Here is a 19761-nt window from a genome sequence, read left to right on the forward strand (position 1 = left end):
TGTATGCATGACATGTGTCTGTTTTTAATGGAAACTCTGAAGATAAGGCTTCCACTGGCACACTCACACGTACTGAATTTCCCCATTCGTTTATGATTGTTACATTTGGTGTTATTTGTTCTGCCGGTGAGTCACTCCGCACACTGTTTCTGTTTACAGCAAAGAGAAAACAGCTTTGTCAAAATCTGGGAATGGAAAACGTGATGTCTGAGAAGCTCCAACCTCCACACTCGATCCTCAACAAATGGAAAGTGTGTGCCAGCTCTCCACGGGGTCAGGGTTATCTCTGTGACACACACAGCTGAGCCCGGGGAGGGGTCTGACAAACCTATCCAAGGAGTTTGTATTTCACAGCAGTGGGCCCCGGACAGAAGCTGCCTTCTACGCAGAATACAGACGGTTAAAAAGAAAAACGGAAGAATTAGAAAAAGAAGAAGAAGAAGCTGACAACTGTCTAAACAGAAAGTCTTATTTCTTTTCTCGTTTTCAAATTAGCACTTCCACATGGTCGGTGCATCAAGGGTTAAACTGGACCACAGTTTCAGTTCCTGAAACCTGCTGAGTCATTAAAGGCCTCTGAGAACCACGTTAGTTGTTCCTCTGGCCTCCTCTAGTGGCTGCATGTTCACACCGTTGGTTCAAAATACAAAACATCTGGCCTGTCATATGGTCAGCTCTATGAGTGCGTGGACTGCTGCTTCTGCACGCCACCAGAGTGGACTTTAAGTCAAACAAAGAAGATGTGACTGAAGTGCGGACCTTCAGCTTCAATTCAAGGATTTTAACACATGTATTGAATTAAATGTTTTACACATAACCTCCCATTTTCAAAGGCTCAGAAAGAACTGATGATTCAAAGTGTTGAACCTGAGTTTGGTAGATGTTCACTGGAACTCTCAATATGAGGTCCAAAAACACGCCATTGTTAGGCCGACAAAACATAAACCTACGACAGACAGTGAAAACGTGCGGAGCGCGCAGAAAATACAGATGGAAACTGTCGCAACACTGTTAAGGGTTTTTTTTTTTCACTTTAATACAAACATACATCCAACACTAAAACACTAAAATCAATGAAAGTATCACTAATCTAAGTGCCAATTGTGCAAATGGGTTTAGTCACATTTAAATCACTATCATCCTGCTTTGCATCAGCTGCAGCACAGCACCAGACTTTGCATTTGGTCAAGGAGAACAAAGATGATTGAGGTTCAACCATGTAAATCTAGACGGGGAAGTAAAAGTCTTTGGTCAACATAGAGACGATACAGGGGATCTGCTTATTGCAACCAAAGCCAGGCAGGTTGCTGGAGGACTCGAAGTAGCGTGAAACACCGTAGTTGACTCGCGTCATGATCTGCATCAGATCCAGCTTCCCACTGTAGCGCTCCAACATCTCACACAACATCAGTATGAACCAGGAGCCGTAGGTTGTGTTTCTCCATGAGTAGTATCCTGCAGGACGACTGACAGTGTTAGCGCTCTTAGAAAACACAACGAGGAGGCGATCGTTCACTATAATACACAATCCTGACACTAATAGTAGCTGGACTGGTGACTGATACAAAACACTGATCTATGGGAGGGCATCTGTTTAGTTCAGCTGTGTGTTTATTATTACTACCATGGTACTCAATTTAATTTAATATCATTTTATGCAGTAAGATATCGATAGAACTGATACCGGGGCTGGTATTGGATCAATACTAGCCCAATACGCTCAATGCTTTAGTTTGTCTGTCCCCTGTAAGTTGCTCCCATTCATCAGAAAGGAGACATGTGGAAGCAATGCTCCTCTCATGCAGGCACACTTTGCTCCGCCCCTCCTCCCTGCTCTACTGCATTCCGATCTCCTGCGGTCATGTGACTCAGCAGCATCAAGCAGAGCCATGTAGGTTGCAGTGAGTGAGAAAGCAACACATTGTTTAGAGGTAAGTTACGGTTGTTAGTCATTGTGGCAGAGGTGTGGCCTCTGGCCTGCTGCAGGGGAGGGACAACACAGTGAGCTCACAGGAAGGCGTGGTTGAAACACAGGTGTGCTGGCTCAGTTCTTTTTCAGTGACAGCAGAGCAGAAAAACGTGTGTGTGGCAGCAGCCTTGGAGTGACCGTTTCCAGCATGCAGAGCACCAAAGCAACAGAATCTACTGCCATAGACAATAAACAGAATAAACTGACAATGCTGTGTGTGTGTGTGGTCCTTGCCACAGTCATCTTAGCTGTTACTTTAGCCGACTGATCACCTAAAGGCTGTATTAAGACATTTAATTATATATCCAGCCCAGTCAAATCAGTTAGCTAAATGATGGTACTGGAGCAGAAAAAAATATACCTCAAAAATGAACCATGAAAGATGTCTGAGTATAATGAAGAGTTGTATTTTATTCATACAACAAATTAAAAACAGATATTCCAGAGTCAAAATCCACGAAAAGCTAAACTAGTTATTGTAAAAAAAAAAAATCACAGAGGTTTAGTGGTCACTAAAGTGTGTCCAGAAATGTTAAATTGATGATGATTTATGTCATAGATCACGACACTCTGCTGTCCTGCATCAGTTGCCTTTTCAAGTTAAAAGTGTCTATATTTGGCACGTCTGTCTGTTTCTGAACTCAGAGTTTTCAGAGTTGTGTTTAATTTTGGGGTTTTTATTTCCATTCTTTCTTCAGGTCGTCTGGTTCTTGATATTGTTTCTGTCTGTTTTCATTGGGTTTTTTCATTAGTATCCTGTTCCTCTTTTCTTCTTAGTTAGAGTTTGTTCTTTTATTGTTATTCATCCCATAACGTTCTTGTATCCACATCTCCCTGTTTCAGTGGCTTGTTTTCATTTCCTCTCTTATTTTGGTAGTCATTGTCTCCTGTGTTTTGCATTTAGTTTGACATCTCTTGTGTCATTATCCTAATAGTTTCCCCCTTTTTTTCTCCCACATGTTTGAGGCATATATTTTAATGTCCCATTTCTGTATGTGGGCTACATCCTGAGCTTAAAGCATTGATCTTATCGCAGTAAGCGTGTAAATCCCTGTCTCTCCTGTGTTCTTTAGCAAAGTGTCTATGTTTTACCTGCCATTTCTTATCTTTTAATTTTTTGGAGATCAAGTATTATTTGCACTTTTTTTGGTCTTTTTTATGGACTTTGCCATCAGTTCAAATAAAGCTCACCTTTTCCCACTGCCTTCCATGTGAGTCCACCCTTTAGCCAAAATGTGATGTAGCCTATTAAGATAACAGAAAACACTGTTTGTACCTGGAGCGGTGGAATAGGCGTATAAGAAGTCGGCCTCCACAGGAATCTTCTCAGACGTCTGCTCGTCTCCTACACTGTCGGTCTCAATGACTCCCTCATCCAGGTTTGTACCACGGCATGCCTGAAAAGGAAGGAGAAGCAGATATTATCAAAGCCCTTCTTGAAGCTCCACTTGGCAAACATCTTGAAACATCTGTATAAACATCTGTATAAAGTCACCAGTCAAATTTGATAAAAGCAGCTTGTATGTACTTTTTCAAAAGCTCCATACATCCATTCATTTTCTGTCACTTATCCATCTCTGTGTCGCAGGTACACTAATCCAAGCAGAGATGGCCAGACCTCCCCTACCCAGCTGACTGCTCCAGGTGAGGTGGCTGGGAATAAGCTAGGCGTAACTACCTGAATGTTTCTGGTGGATGGAGGATGTAATGTACAGCTAGACATCCAGTTTTTTGCAAGTATTTTAAATCTTAGCACCAAAAGCATTCAGGTTGTCACAGTCAAGCAGGCGTGTACATCCGTGTGTTTAAAAGTTGTTATAACTTTCCAGAATGGACTAAACCAAAAACAGAATTTCAGGAAAAAACTGTGTCTGTCATCCTCCTGAATACTGAGGAAAACAAGCATCTTTCAGTTGAACTCATTTTGACCAATACAGAAAACAAAATGAGTCGGCTGGGTCTCAGGACTCATGTTGAAGTAGAGCTGGGTGTAATACCAATGCGTACCACAAGATGGTGCAGTGACACAGTGTAACATTATTAAGAGGAACTTGTCATTTAGAAGGAAGACTGGCAAAAGGCTACGCCTCCTGAGGAAATAGGGATAACTGCTCTCTAGTATTTGGTATTAGCTGCACCTGTTTTACGGTGGCATCAACTGTAGAAAGGGAACATAGTCTAAATGTTGTAACATGTAGTAATTAGCTTTTTCTCATTGAAAGTGAGTTTAGACTCCTTATCAAAGTTCCAAAGCAAATTATGATCAATGGAAATATTTTACAACTTGATCAAATACAAATGAAAACATGACTGTATTCACAGAAGTGTAGCACACTGGCATAATTAACTAACCTGAATGAAGAAGAGCTTTGGCTTCCCCACCAGACCCGCACAGTAGTCTCCTCTGAAGCACCTTGCCAGGGTATCGAACCTTTCGGGGCCATCGGTGCCGTAAATCACACCCTCATCTCCATGACTAAGCAGCACACACACGAATGATGCATTGTTCTTGTGGTCCTCTTTGGATGCTGGAAACACAGCAGAGTAGATGGGAAACAATATGAGTTATTAGTCCAGTTGTTTTAAAGAGTGCTACTAAAATAGGTTTAGGTTTTTAGGGACTTCATATTTCTGCAGTACATGTACGCTGTTGGAGCTCCTGCCTATTAAAGCTCACACTCCCAAACAGTCCAGTCTGCTTTTATTTGTTAGTTAGCATGGCCCTCTAACAACTGCTAGCAGAAACACAAAGCTTTGGTCAATTAGGAGGGCGCAGGTGGCTTGTTAACTCACTTTGTTAACTCACTTTTACAGCCACGTGAAAAAGAATGAACACCATTCTCAGTTCTAACATTTTGCATATCAAGTTAAAAATGATTTAAGATAAGGTAAGAAACTTGGACAGGGTGATAAGATCCAGGCTGGAAATCTGAAGACAGCAGGTTAAAGTCAGTTATGGTGTTTAACAGGAAGCTGGTTGAGCAGCATAGACGTGGGATTGATTTATTCCTGAGTACGGGCCACATGTCTCTGGAGCAGGGGAGGGTGTAGCTGACTGAGTCGAGGGGCAGCTGAGTGTAATGAACTCAGGTGTGTTGCTTGGGCAGTGGCAACACACAAACAGCCTCTGATTAACTCATAATTGGTTGTGAGATCTTGCGTCATGGTGTTGGGGTTAACACTTTGTAACCTTGTACATACAAAACATCCCTGATTCAAGAGGAGACACACACACAGGTTTGTGTACTCACTGTCCTGCTCCCAGTATATGTGAGGGTCGTGTCAGGAAGGCCATCCAGCATAAAGCTGTGCTCAGCCATCATGTGGATCCATCCTCTGGACTGATCCACTTAGAAATAAAGAGCAGCTCAAAGTACCCCTCTCTGTTCCTGAGGATTTACTTCAGTTTGTGTTCTTGCACAAATTTTCACTTACAGCCAGGGGTCAGCCAGGGGTCAGCCTTGGAGTGGATCTATTTTTACCCTGTAACACGCCCATTTCACTAAATTCCAGGGTTCCACCAGGAGATGGCGCTCTCTTCCAAAAAACTTGGACTTGGACAGTTAGCTATAGATGACCTTCTCAGCATTATTATAGGGTCTTTACCTTATAATATAAAGCACGTTGAGGCCACAGTTTAGATTCAATACTGAATAAATAAAACTGAAATTCACATTCTTTTGAAAGCTTTCATTGTAAATGTATAGTTTGACCACTCAGACTTTTTGAGGCAGGACTGAGCAAACAGAAGCAACCTCATGGTGTCTTCCCAAAAACGGGACATTAGAGGACTACAAAAAAGAAGCAGTCTATCCTGACATGTGAATTCCATACGTTTAAGATTTTCCTGCTTGATATTCGGTTTTCGTTGTTTCTGTTAACACCGACAATTTGAAATAAAATAAACAGGCGTGTTGTCAGATCGTTGCACCAACTTCTTCTTTTTAAAGGAATTACTGTTAAGTTACTCTGTAAGTTACACTCTGTGATAAATTCAACATGATGTCACAAAATTTGCAGATGTATTAACAACAGTTTTCGTAACATACTCTGGACCGCATACTTTTAAAAACGGATTTTAACAGTAAAATAAAAATCGAAAACTCTTTTGTGATTCATTTTATTAAAGGTCAAAACACACCGATGGCACTAAGAAGGCTTCACAGACAGGCAGAGACGGGCTTTGCTGCTTATCTCTTCGATCATTAAGAGGCGATGATATTCAAACGAAGCGCGGCCGCTGAATTATGAGCGCTAAAAGGAGAAAAGCAAAAGTCCCTCATTTGAACTTTGTCATAAAGTTTGAGGGGGAAAAAGAAAATGATTGTTTTTGTAACAGAGTTCTGTAAATACTTTCTGTCTCTGAATCCTGGAATAGCGTTTACATGTGTTCGAATCACAGCCGGCATCGAGCGGATATTTGTGTTTGGAAGTCGTTGGCCTTCTGTTTGAATGATCAGCTATGTGTGATTGATTTGATGCTCTGCCTCTCTGACCTGTCTGTAAATGCTGGCCTTAAAGTTACTGCAGCGATTTATCAGAGATGGGCAGAGCGCTGGCGGTTAACGCAGCAATTTACTGCATTTTAAAATGATGCAATTCTCAAATTATTATTAAAACTACAGTTAAGTCATCTATGTAATATATTTAAAGTGTTTATTTATTCATTCATCGTCAGATGGTTCCTGCAGTTTCGCATAAATTCTGCGTGGTTTATTCCCTACAGTCAGGTTTAGGGTCACATGATGATGATGAAGCTTTGACTGAACAATCACAAGGAACCATTTAGGAAAGAAATTAAACAGATATAAATCCTGAATAATTTAAACTGCATAGTTTAAAAAAATCGTAATCTTCAGGTGTTGAGAGTGCTGTTTCTATAGTTGCTCATTAACATCAGGTCTTTTTAAAACCTGGTCAAAATTAAGTTTTTCCACATCTATCTATCTAAATTTATATGACTGCACATACACCTGCTGTTGCATTTGGAGTGTCTCTTTCACAGTGCAAAAAGAGTAAACGAGCATTAAACTGAATCACAAACATGATCCAGCTGCAGACAGTATCAGCTGACAAACTGACTTCAGCATAACGGCACGGGGAGGATCGTTCTCCACACACACGTAAACATGAATGAGCCAAAACTCTTCTTACCATCGAGCATTAGTTTCTTCATCTGCGCCGCAGTCTGGTTATGGTGCACTTTGACCTTGTAGCCCAGCTTACTGAAGGTGTTCTCAACATTGGCAGCATCAACATCTGTGCCATCACGAGTGCTCATCCCTGCAGAGACACACCAGCGAAAAGGCAGCGCGCTGTAAACATCAGCATCTTCAGTGTATTTTCAAAGAGGACGTGTATCCTGACTTCACCCTGACTGTGACACTTTGGACTGATAACACTGAGCCTGATCTTTGTAGCAATGACACAAACTCCAGTTTCTTTTTGTCTTTTTAATCAAGTGTTTCTTTAAACTGTCACAGCACGATTCCTCTCCGCTGTAACTCCATGAAAGACAGCAGTAGTCAATCACAGTGGTGACTATGGCAACAGGAAGGCCCAGGCAGAGGCCAAATCTATTAGTGTGTGAGTCAGTGTGGCCCGAGCGGCAGGATGGACCCACTGTTACCTATTGTTGGGTGGAAGTTCTTGTTGTTGATAACCAAACAGGTGCCGATGCATGGGTAGTCCATCTTGTAGCGGTAAGAGTCAGAGGCTTCTGGTCTGCTGCTGTTCGTTTCCTTGGTCTTACCCTTTCCTGCATTTGCTTGTTTCCTGAAAGTGTACACACAAACAATGTGATTACCCTTCACTGAAGAACTTAAGAACTTGTTTAGCGGGCATCATACTTAGAAGAACATTTTAACAACTGTGCAGATACATATTGTAGATAAATATCTTTGTTTAGGTCAGGTGTTACTACAATGCCAAAATTGTTTCCAGGAGTCAGGCAATGCTCAGAAAAATTAGAAAAACAACACTTAGTAAGTTAAATGATGAAATGAAAGGTTAATGACAGGAAAATTAGAAAAAGTGCAGCTTGTTTGGAAGAAGAAAGCCTCTTCTCTCTAAAAAGAACACGGTAGCAGGGTTTCACATATCTGGAGAAAACCAAAAAGAGCACCTCATGCTGACTGAGGGGGATGATTTGGGCTTGGTTTGCAGATACAGGACCTGTGCACCAAGCAGACAGGCGTTGAGTCAATCATCAACTCCTCTGCATAGCAAATTATTCTAAAATGAACTGTGAGGCCATCTGCCTAATAGCTAAAGCTAAGGCTCATATGATCCTGATGGCACCGGCAAATCTAGAACAGAAAGGCTGAAAAAGCAAAGAATCAACGTGCTGCAATCACCCGAAGTCCTGTAACGAGACCCGAAGAGAGCTGTGCATAAATAAATGCCTGCAAAGTCTCAATGAACTGAGGCAATGTAGCAAAGAAGAGCGAGCCAAAATTGTGATGAACTGATAAGGACATCACTGTAGAGGAATATTTGCTTATACAGAAAACAATTACTTCAAGCTTGTGTGGCTAAACGTGGTTCTGCAAGCTGCTGAATCATTGGGTGTGCATGTTTTTCACAGACTGTACAGCATCCTGCAGAAACTTTATGTTTCATATGACTGTACGCGGAGTCAGACAGTGAGCAGTAATGCACAATAGTTACCACAATTTGAAGAGGCTGGCATCCACCACGTCCCCCTCCCTCTGCGTGTCACCATCAGCCATGTTCCTGTGCACAGAACAGAGAAAGAAGTCACCACAGAAAGAGGACAAAACACCCTGTGACTCCTAACAGTCTAACAGAGCACGCCAAACTGTGCAAGGTCAAACTAGGAAGTTGCTCACATGAATATTAATTGTTTGGTTCAATGCAGTTTATATTGTTGGGTGCATGGAGGCACAGCCTGACATGAAGCAGATTCTGATGTATCCACACAAAAAAGCAGAAGCTAAACCAAACTTAAGATGTAGCTCATAGCGAAACAAAAACCATATACACCCATTTTATAGTACAAAGGACAAAATGAATCTCTCTATTTCATTACAAACAAAATCTAAAGTTCAATGTTAAACTCTCATTTTGTTCCCGGACAATATCAGGATATGAGTTTGATAAATTACCCCAACACTGGGATGAGGTGCGTAAAATGTAACTGCAGACAAAAACTACAAACCTAACATACGACAACTGTGCATTAAATTGTTACTACAGCTAATGTTACACAGTAATAAAGACGAGTGAACAAAGTCCTAAAACTGATATCCCCACGCTGCTTTTTTAAACAGTTTCATTTTAGTTACAGCTCCGTCAGAAAAACATATAAGTGAAACAAAACGGCTCACAGGAGTAAAAACCAATAAAGTGGAACATACCTAAATAAACGTACCCTGTAACGAGACAGTAGAAAACAGTAGAATGCGCTTTTATGACATCTGTGACATAAATAACGTCAAACAGGAAATCTCTCACTTAAGACCTGAGACGGTCGGGACGCCGTCCCAGTGTGGGCGGGAGAAGACAACGTCACTTTTTAAAAATCCAACTTTATTAAGAACAACAAGACATCGTCAATCTTTATATCGGGAAATTTCATTTACATAAATGTAAATTTCAAAACTCAACCCCATCATTTAATTTGTTTTGATTGAAATTGAATATTACTTAAACTCTCTTAAATTAATAAAAAAAAAAGGTTTATCATTGATTGAAATTCATTCAGAAGCTTTTAACAAACGAGCTGTCATAATTACAACTTTCAAGTACAAAGTTGTTATGAAGTCTGTCACATCCCTCTTTTTTCCTTTCCTTTATTTATTTACCCTTCTTATTTCATTGTTACTCTTATTTGCCCTGGATATCTACTGTACAAACTGAACTGGAATGACTGACTGTTCAGTTTATAATTTCAGTTCGAAAAAAAAAAACGAGAACAACAAGACGAAACATCAGGCTGGCAAGAACACAGAAGGAGTAGAGAAGATGCAAGTTAGTATACCATAGAGACAAAGCGCCCGGGGTCTCTACTCGTTCAGACACATTATAGGAGTATATTCAAATGTTTAAAAAGGCGACACGTTGTTATTCTTGTTGCCCATTACTGAGAAAATATATATACAAAAGTAATTGAATGAAATTTTGCTTACTACAGGAGAACTTGGATTTATGAATATAGAATTTGGACAGTATAAGAAGCAGGTTCGTAACATAAGCGTGACAACTGAGTTTAGGGTCAATATTCGTGTAACCAAACTATTCCAACATAAGGAGAAACGAGGCTAAAATAACTTCCTTTACTTTGTTGGTCAAAAAGAATTCTTGTGGTCAAAACTATATTTGTGCCAGCAGATATTTTCCACAGAGCCGGACCAGTTTGGTCGAAAAGAGGGTAGAAATGTGCAATCTCGAAGATACAGGTTCCTTTGTCCCGTTCTGCTTTTTAGAGGTTGGAAGAAAACAAGACTTGCAAATTTCAGCTCCAGAGACCCGAGGACGCAGAATGGGTTCTGTTTCCTGTTCAGAGGCGCGAAGTAACAACGTTACTAAAGTTCTGTGCTTAAAGGACCGCGCCATCAGTTTTTGAAAATATGATCAGTTTAGGGGAATTTTCTTAATTTTTTAAATTGCAGAGCAAAAGAAAATCAAAGCCAGTGAAAAAATAAAGATTCCATAAGGAGGTTGAAATTCTACATCCAATCAAATGTGAAAGTGTCTTTTATTGTGGCAAATTCAAAATTCAGTAATCATTTATCAAGACTGCTTTTTTTCATAAAATGACTTCAGTTATTTGTGAGGCTTGAACTTCTTTGCTTGTCCCTTAAACATATTGATAATTTATCCCATGTAATTTTCCATAATGCTTTAGTTTAGACATTGCTGGTGCAACTTTGCTCTACATACGATCTCGGGTGTGTTTGTGGTAGCATTATGTTACAGGTTATATCCACACATATGCTTTTAAAGCAAATACTACTGAACCATCAGCTGACCTGAATTTTCTTCAAACGTTTCAAACCAGCTGTGTGAATGATTTGGTCAGTTGGATCAATGATCTTATTCCTGTGTGTAAAATTCAGAATAAAACAAGTGCGATTTTGACAGGTGATATTAAAGTTTCCTCTGTGAGAGATACGGCATGTAAACAGTTGAGTCAGGTTGAGGTCTGGACTTTGGGCCATTGCAACACAATGAAGTGTCAAACCTACAGCATTGTGTACACCTCCAGGACATTGCGGCGTGCAGCTCGGATCTCAGCTGACCCTTCTCACCCTGGACACAGTCTGTTTGACCTGCTCCCCTCAGGCAGGAGGCTCCGGTCCATCCGCACCAGAACCTCTCGCCATAAGAACAGTTTCTTCCCCTCTGCTGTTGGACACATGAACAATAACCATATGACTGTCCCCGCCACTAACACATGACCCTACGCTGTGTTCACTGTATCATTCCATGTTTGGCACTGATCACCACCTGCACTCATGTATATATCTTTCAACGTAGCACTCTTAATTCTTACTCTCATGTATATATCTCATGTATATCTCATGCACATATCTTTCCACGTAGCACTTTTAATTCTTATCCCTACTTTTATTTTTTCCATGTCTATTTAAGTGTTATTTATGACACCATGTTTGCACTGAAGCACCGCAGCAATTTCCTAATGTTGTAAACCTGCTCAACATTTGGCAATAAACCCCATTCTGATTCTGATTCTGATCACATGACAAAAGATGGAAGCTGTCGCATCAGTATAAGTTTTTTTATTGTAATATATTTTTAACTATGGAACTAATAGTGTTTTGTGTTTCCCAAACAAGACCAAACACTAAAATCATCCAACACTGATGTGTTTTTACCTCAGTGCAAAGTGCATTTGGGTATAGTGACAATTAAATCATTGTTATCCTGCTCAGAACACCACAACAGACTGTATACATTCAAGGTGGCCAGAGGGTAGATATTAGGTTCAACCATGTAAATCTAGACGGGGAAGTAAAAGTCTTTGGTCAACATAGAGACGATACAGGGGATCTGCTTCTTGTTGCTAAATCCAGGCAGGTTGCAGGACGACTCAAACTGGCGTGAAACACCGTGGCTGACTCGCGTCATGATCTGCATCAGATCCAGCTTCCCACTGTAGCGCTCCAACATCTCACACAACTTCTGTATGAACCAGGAGCCGTTGCTTGTGTTTCTCCATGAGTAGTATCCTGCAGGACGAGTGACAGCGTTAGCGCTCTTAGAAAACAAGTTTGGACACCACATGTGACACATCAGCTGCGTTGTAGACCAAAAAAAAAAAAGGAAACAGAAAAAGGGAAGCATAGACAGAAAATGAACAGGACAATGTGTCGATGCTTGTTCTTCACACCCCAACCCATCGGTTTATGAGAATGACCCAGAAGGTGGGTCCTGAGGTCGGGACATCACTCTAAAATGTCCCGTCTGAGAAACTGTTTGTACCTGGAGCGGTGGAATAGGCGTATAAGAAGTCGGCCTCCACAGGAATCTTCTCAAACGTCTGCTCGTCTCCTACACTGTCGGTCTCAATGACTCCCTCATCCAGGGCTGAACCACGGCATGCCTGAAAAGGAAGGAGAAACTCAAAATCGATCTCATATTTGGCACACATCTTGAAACACCTTAGGGAAACTTGGGCGGGCAGTTATTCGAAGCATTATCTAAATGAACTTGAATTTCAGCAGCACCAGGACATATAAACAAAAGTTATCAGTCATACTGGATATTAAGAAAAAGGGTTAAAGGTATATTTTGTAAATTCCAATCTTTAAAAGTAGTTTAAAACCTCCCCACATTAACTAAAGCTCTCGAACAATGTGAAGAAACATCTGGACTTTATATCCAAAACATCTGTGTTGGGCAAGTTGTCCTCAAAGCTCCTGGAGGAAATCAAAGTGGCTAAAAAGTGGGTGTGTTAGCTCTGACTCATCAGTTAAATATAAAGAAATTCAATGGTTACATTTTTTTCATGTACATTTAAAGTGAAAGCACTGTTTTGTTTTTAAAAGTTATAAAACAGACAATTAAAGCAACACTTTGAACTTAATAAACTACTAATGAAGACGTTACTATATAAAGACTGAAACACAGGAATCAACATCGCAGAAGTGTACCACACTGCCATAATGAACTCACCTGTATGAAGAAGAGCTTTGGTTTCCCCACCAGACCCTTGCACTGCTTTCCTTTGAAGCACTGTACCAGCGTATCAAACTTTTCACAGCCGTCAGTGCCGTATATGACACCCTCATCCCCATGACTAAGCATCACACACACAAATGATGCATTGTTCTTGTGGTCCTCTTTGGATGCTGGAAACACAGCAGAACAGAGGGGAAACACCAAGGAATCATTAGTCCAGCTGTTTTTAAACAACCCCCTGATGCCAACTCACAAGCCAGTGCTTTTATTTTGGCGGAGCTACTCTAATAGAATGAACAAAAATAAAATCTTCTGGATATTTTATGTTCCTTCACATCCTTTTTCACTCTTCTTTCTCAATGGGCTAAGGCTACTCTCCTAAAACGACTGGGATGATTGGTTAAAACCAAACCAGACAGTGCCTGTTATGTAAGTGTAACTGGTGTAGCTCTATAACATCCGCCAACTGCTAACAAAAAGCTATAGCAACATTAGAACAACTGCCGTCTGGTGGTTACCACAACCACAGCATTTCACTACAATCAGCTCACAGGTTGACTGTAACAGGATGGAGAGGTTTTTGTGAATACAGAGGTAAAGCTTTAACGTCTTCTTACCGTCTAACAACAGCCTTTTCATCTCAGCCACAGTCTGGTCATTTAATATTTGGACCTTGTAACCCAGGTTTTTGAAGGTCTTTGCAACACTGGCAGCATCAGCATCTGTCCCATTACGAGTGCCCATCCCTACAGAGATACACAAGCAGAAAGGTAGCACACTATAAAGTCAGCACCGTCTGGGAATCCTGGAAATAAAATCCAAACAGAATGCAATGATTTAAAATCTCATAAGCTGATATTTTATTCACAACAAAACTTAAAAAAACATCAAATCAAGCTAATACATTTAACTATTTCATGATAAATATACAGCTCATTCTAACCCAGATTATCTGTGTTTAATATTAAAGTTTGTTAAATTTAAAACATGTAAATGTGACAACTATTAAAAAAAAAAAAAAAAGAACTGGAGAAAGAGGCAAATACTTTTTCACAGCACTGTAGGGTTACCTCAGGTTAACTGGCCACATGTCAGTAACATGGTTGGGTATCATATCATGATTGGACGCCCAGAATCTGGCATTAGTGCCTATGGAACTAACAGCCTTCACATCTGGGAGGGGACCATCACCATCGTCTTTTAAACTGCATTCTTTATGTGGCTTCGTACTAGAAGAGTACGGGTGCTGAACTGGCCTACCTGCCTCCAGATATTTCACCACCTGCAAACAGCTGGAGCATCACGAAACAGGAACATGACAAATAAGAGCCAGGAGTGCGGTACAGGTAGAGTCCTGATATTAAACAAGAACGGGAGAACGGGACAGCGCTCGTTTCCTCTGCTCTGTGGTCAATGAAGTGTTGGTTCAAGAGTTAGGAGTTTGCCTTGTAATCGGAAGGTTGGCGGTTCGAACCCGGGTTTGGACAGTCTCGTTTGTTGTGTCCTTGGGCAAGACACTTCACCCGTTGCCTACTGGTGGTGGTCAGAGGGCCCGGTGGCGCCAGTGTCCGGCAGCCTCGCCTCTGTCAGTGCGCCCCAGGGTGGCTGTGGCTACAATGTAGCTGCCATCACCAGTGTGTGAATGACTGGATGTGTAAAGCGCTTTGGGGTCCTTAGGGACTAGTAAAGCACTATACAAATACAGGCCATTTACCATTTGGTCTGTGAGATCTGTCGCTGCATTCTGTTTTACATTTTAGTTCCAAGTTTGTTTTGGAACTGGGATTGTAACTGTCACAGCAGGATTCCTTTGTACTGCAACTGCACAAAAAGCAAAGCAGTGCAAAGTACTTCATTTGACTTTTTGTACATTTGGAAAAATGTGGGAAAATCCCATCTCCCTTTTCACTGCAGACACTGGGATTTGTCACAGCAGCAGCTGTAAAATGATCCTACAGATGCTACTACTGTTACACCACAACATGTGCACATTTACAACTGGGTGAAGTGAGAGGGAAACATCTGCACCATAGAGGTGTCATGTCTTACAAATACAACACTATTATTGAGCATAGTGTAAAAAGAAAACAAGCACTCCCCGACATTCTATAAATCTGGATAAGGTTATAACATACAAACACTCCTGTGACAGGAAGTCCAAGAAGGAAGAGTTCGGGTCTTAGGAGGTCAATCAACCACCATTCAATCTCCAAACACGTGCTGGGTAATAACATTTAAAGGATCTTGTGTTGGTCTTCACTGTATTTACATTTTATTCAAGGTCATATCCATGTGAGGTACATGTTTTCTTTTCCTATTGTGATAAGTTAAAAACTAAAAAGACTGTATCAGGTTGTTTTTATGCCACAGTGTGAAGTGTGAGGCACAATGTAGCGCAGCTGATGACATTTGGAAAATTAGTGAAGTTTGGAACGAGCACTGTGACGAGGCAGTTTTAGACGAAGACAATGATCATGAAATGCAAAGTGTCTCAGTCCATCTCAATGACTGTCTAGACCAGGGGTGGGCAATTCCAGGCCTCGAGGGCCGGTGTCCTGCAGGTTTTAGATCTCACCTTGGGTCGACACACCTGAATCACATGATTAGTTCGTTACCAGGCCTCTGGAGAACTTCAGGACACGTTGAGGAGCTAATTTAGCCATTTAAATCAGCTGTGTTGGTTCAAGGACACATCTAAAACCTGCAGGGACACCGGCCCTCGAGGCCTGGAGTTGCCCACCCCTGGTCTAGACCCACTGTTACCACTGTTGTATCTAGCATTTTATTTTATTCTATTCTATTGTGTACAGTATCTCATAGATATATCAATCCACTGTTTTTTTTCTCTAATTTTCTATGCAACTTTGCACTGTCCACTGCTGTAACAAAACAAATGTCCCACACGTGGAACTAATAAAGGTTATCTCATCTTACCTGTTTTTGAGTGGAAGTTCTTGTTGTTGATAATCACACAGGTGCCAATGCAGGGGTAGTCCATCTTGTAGCGGTAAACATCAGAGGCTTCTGGTTTACTGCTGTTCCAGTCCTTTTCCTCAGTAGTCTTGCAACTTCCTGCAGCCTCTGCATTTCCCCTGATGGAGCACACACACACACACACTCTGACTCATGACTGCCCTGTACTTAAAACATGAAGAACTTGTTTAACACCGTCACACATAAAAGAAGTTGTTAACAAGACTGTAGCTACTGTAGCTAAACTTGTTTGTTTACCCACGACTTCAATGAAAACGTACAAGAATATCACACAGATTGGTTTTGAAATGTCATTGTACCAGATAGAACTTCAGAGCATTGGTGCAACTAAGCATTTTCACATGTACCATTTTCTTTTGAGCAGCTCTTGTACGCTCAGCTTCTTTACTAATTAATCCTGCTGGTTTAAAACCACACTGTGGCAAACTGAAGAATAAACTGCTGGCTGTCAAAGTGAAGATGACGGTAACATAAGCCACTTGTGTTAAAATATGAAGGAAAACAACCTGAGCCAAGGTCAAATCAGCCAGGAGGTGCACAAGTCTCCACATTTCAGCAAACAGAGCTGCTACAGTAGTTAAGCTTTCTCAACACGTGGGCACTCAGACAGTGAGCAACAACGCACAATAGTTACCCATTTCCACAAACTGCAGCATCTACAGTGTCCCCACCTCTCTGCATGTCACCATCAGCCATGATGTTCCTGCACACAAAAGGTGGCATAGAAATCACCACAGGAAGATAAAGAAACCAAACACCCCGTGGATCCTCTCCAAAGGTGGACCACACCCCTACTAACGCTTGCAGTTGGTTTAAAAACACATGCATTTTCGTTTAGGCTGATTAGCTTCCTCATTTTCAAGATTTAAGATCAGTGATGTAGATCATGCTATAGCATTTCTTCATTAGAAAAAGGAGAACAATTACTTTACAAGGAAATACATGCCATTCTCAGTGTTTTCAAGAAAGAGCTACACTTTCTGGAGAAGTGTATTTTTGGACTCTGGTTGGGTTGTGCAAGTTGCAAAACTGTGAAAAGCATGACTAAAACGTTTGGAGTTGATTGATGTGCAATTCTTGAATAATAATAATGTATACTTTACTGATCCCCGTGGGGAAATTCCTCTCTGCATTTAACACATTTACTCAGGGAAGCACACACCAACAAACTGGAATGGGATTCTTCTTTTTTTGCAGTCCCAACCTGTAAGGTCATGTAGCTTGATAGAGTATGCCAGATTATACAATCTCAAAGTGGAAAGAAAAACCCCACAACAAGCACAATAGTTACCCTGGAAGCTGTTTGGTAACAGGGATAAGATAAACCTTTATTAGTCCCAAACGTGGGAAATTTTGGGGTCATGGCAGAAGGCACAAGAGCAGTAAAAATAAGAAAAACATTAGACCAGTGGTTTGGTGGTTTGTGGGTTTGGTGCATACACTCAACCTTGTGTTTACCAACATAGAATCTACTTTATGGATTAACTAATATGTCAATATATAAGTTAAAGCAGTTTAAAAGCATACTCAGGAAGAGCCACTCCTGTTAAACCACACCAAACTGTAGCTCATAGTGAAACCACTGACACAACAGGAAGTGTTTTATAAGGATCATGAGAAAAGTTACCTCAGTGTGAAAGAGAAAATAACTGTCAACATGAAAACAGTGAGTCAGTATCTTTCTGTTTGATTTTTTTAAATTAAATTCTGAAACATCCAGATGTTAGTTTGATAAATATAGGTGTATGAGAACACTGCAGTACATAATGTACACGTTGTAAAATATAAAGGTCTGTCAAAATGAAGACTACTAACATAAGCCAGCTGTATATTACGATGCTTATTTTTCCTACATTGTGTGTACTAGTACATGGCACTGGTACATATGCCACCAAGCAACTGGTCACTTAAGCCTGTCGCTTGGTGTCAGCAAGGCTACGTGATGAGGTCATATTTTCCGATGCAGATAAAAGCCTTTGGGTGAACTAAGACAGTTTTCCTCTTTTAAATGGATATTACACTTGTACGGAATGGTGTGAAGGCACAGCAGTTAGTTTCAAAAACAGCAATAGTATTTTATGTCTTTTGTTCATCTCTAAAAATATATTTCATTTTCCTGTAACTGCGGGTGCTGTGCTGAACAGTAGACCGTCGTAAATGACTCATGGCCGATAATCTGTCAAAAACACATCTCTCATGAAAGCCATTTCTGTCACCAAGTAGATGTTGAGATGAAGTTTTGGCAAAATCACTTGTACAGACATTTACCCAGGTAAAAACTGATTGCCACCAAAAATGTCTTTTTTTCAACAGAGATTTGTCCCAGAGAGCTGCAAACAAACATAACATCACAGTTTTATTAAGATATTTAAAATGGCCAAAAAGGGCTGATAATGTAGGTGCAGTAAGGCTGTATAGACATAGGAAATACAGACAAACAGGTCCTGTCTTTATTTTAAATATATAACCCCTCCATAAATGTATGGTCAGTCTATTTACCAATATAAGCACACTGAAACATCAAAAATCAGTTTCTAGCACAACACTGGCATCAGGAGGAATACCAATAATTAATAAATGCCCTCAATGAAATTCTTTTATATTTTAAGTCGCCCATTTAGTGAGCTGGGCTACCTCTGGACCCTAGACCCATGTTCAACAACTCAGGTTTAGAGGATCTCAGCCTGTCATAAATACTGGTCACGTGATCTAGCCAAAGTGAAAAAACCACAAAACCCATGATGCTTCCTGTAAGTTGTTCATTTGACTATTATAAGTTAGGTTTACTTTTGGGGTTAGGACCACAGACTGCTGTTTCCACACACCCATGTGTTTGAATGTTAACATATTCAAAGCAGACTAATACTAAGGAACAACCATTACTGTTTAACTACACCAAGTTAGAGCTAATAACGAAACTGCAATGATAACAAAAAATTATTTACAACCCTTCTATCAGCACGTTCTTGTTTTTACGTTAAGCCAATTGAAATACTTCCACGCACCATACCTGGATGTTAGCTTAATAATTACCCCGTACATGAGTGACAGATCTGTGGGAATATTCCATATGAATTATATAAATGCCGTAAAAGTGAGTCCCACTGCAGACTAGTAGCACAAACTACAAAAACCTAACATACGACAACTGTCCATTAAAGTGCTACTACAGCTAATGTTACACAGTAATAAAGGCGAGTGAACGATGACCTAAAAATAATACTCCCGAGCTGGTTTGTTAAACAATTTCAGTTTAGTTTACAGCTACGTCAGAAAACGCGTTAGTGAAGCAAATAGTTGATAAAACACGTAAATATCAGCGGGAACACGGTAAACCCACGCAGCGAGTAACTCATAAGGGTAAATACGAACGGAGTAGAAAACACCAAAATAAACGTACCTCTTAATGAGACAGTAGAAAGTGCTTTTATGAAGTATGTTACATAAATAAAGCCAACCAGGAAATCTCTGTTAAAAGTTTATACCTGAAACTTTGAGCCAATGGGAACGCCGATTCTGTGTGGGCGGGATGACGCTACTAAAAGACAAACGCTGATTGGTTTAGACAACTATTGTTTAGTTACCAACAATCCCTTCTCTTTTCTGCACAGGCAGGTGAAATGCTGTGACAA

The 19761-nt window shown here is 40.6% G+C and overlaps 2 protein-coding genes across 6 annotated transcripts; both read right to left on the reverse strand.

The window, feature by feature from the left end:
* Positions 1-1017: 1017 nt before the first annotated feature.
* Positions 1018-19587, reverse strand: LOC146717192 (caspase-3-like). 3 transcript variants are annotated; one of them, XM_085472770.1, is made up of 7 exons: positions 19530-19587; positions 8639-8704; positions 7599-7744; positions 7124-7252; positions 4322-4497; positions 3246-3366; positions 1018-1455 (listed from the first exon to the last, which is right to left on the reverse strand). In XM_085472770.1, exons 2-7 carry the CDS (start codon positions 8698-8700, stop codon positions 1226-1228), a joined length of 864 nt encoding a protein of 287 aa, XP_085328896.1. In that variant the 5' UTR covers positions 8701-8704; positions 19530-19587; the 3' UTR covers positions 1018-1225. The 3 variants fall into 3 exon arrangements, with proteins under 3 accessions (XP_085328896.1, XP_085328887.1, XP_085328892.1); XM_085472761.1 differs by lacking the exon at positions 19530-19587 and adding an exon at positions 9349-9451; XM_085472766.1 differs by lacking the exon at positions 19530-19587 and adding an exon at positions 9363-9449.
* LOC146717193 (caspase-3-like) lies at positions 11697-19587 on the reverse strand. 3 transcript variants are annotated; one of them, XM_085472751.1, is made up of 7 exons: positions 19530-19587; positions 16764-16832; positions 16070-16227; positions 13753-13881; positions 13130-13305; positions 12437-12557; positions 11697-12183 (listed from the first exon to the last, which is right to left on the reverse strand). In XM_085472751.1, exons 2-7 carry the CDS (start codon positions 16823-16825, stop codon positions 11954-11956), a joined length of 876 nt encoding a protein of 291 aa, XP_085328877.1. In that variant the 5' UTR covers positions 16826-16832; positions 19530-19587; the 3' UTR covers positions 11697-11953. The 3 variants fall into 3 exon arrangements, with proteins under 3 accessions (XP_085328877.1, XP_085328881.1, XP_085328872.1); XM_085472755.1 differs by lacking the exon at positions 16764-16832 and having other exon boundaries at positions 19530-19585; XM_085472746.1 differs by lacking the exon at positions 19530-19587 and having other exon boundaries at positions 16764-16867.
* Positions 19588-19761: the final 174 nt, after the last annotated feature.

Source organism: Copadichromis virginalis, linkage group LG2, assembly GCF_057382275.1.
Source record: "Copadichromis virginalis isolate Kocher_CV1m ecotype Utaka linkage group LG2, C_Virginalis_male_GT1.1, whole genome shotgun sequence".
Classification (NCBI taxonomy): domain Eukaryota; kingdom Metazoa; phylum Chordata; class Actinopteri; order Cichliformes; family Cichlidae; genus Copadichromis; species Copadichromis virginalis.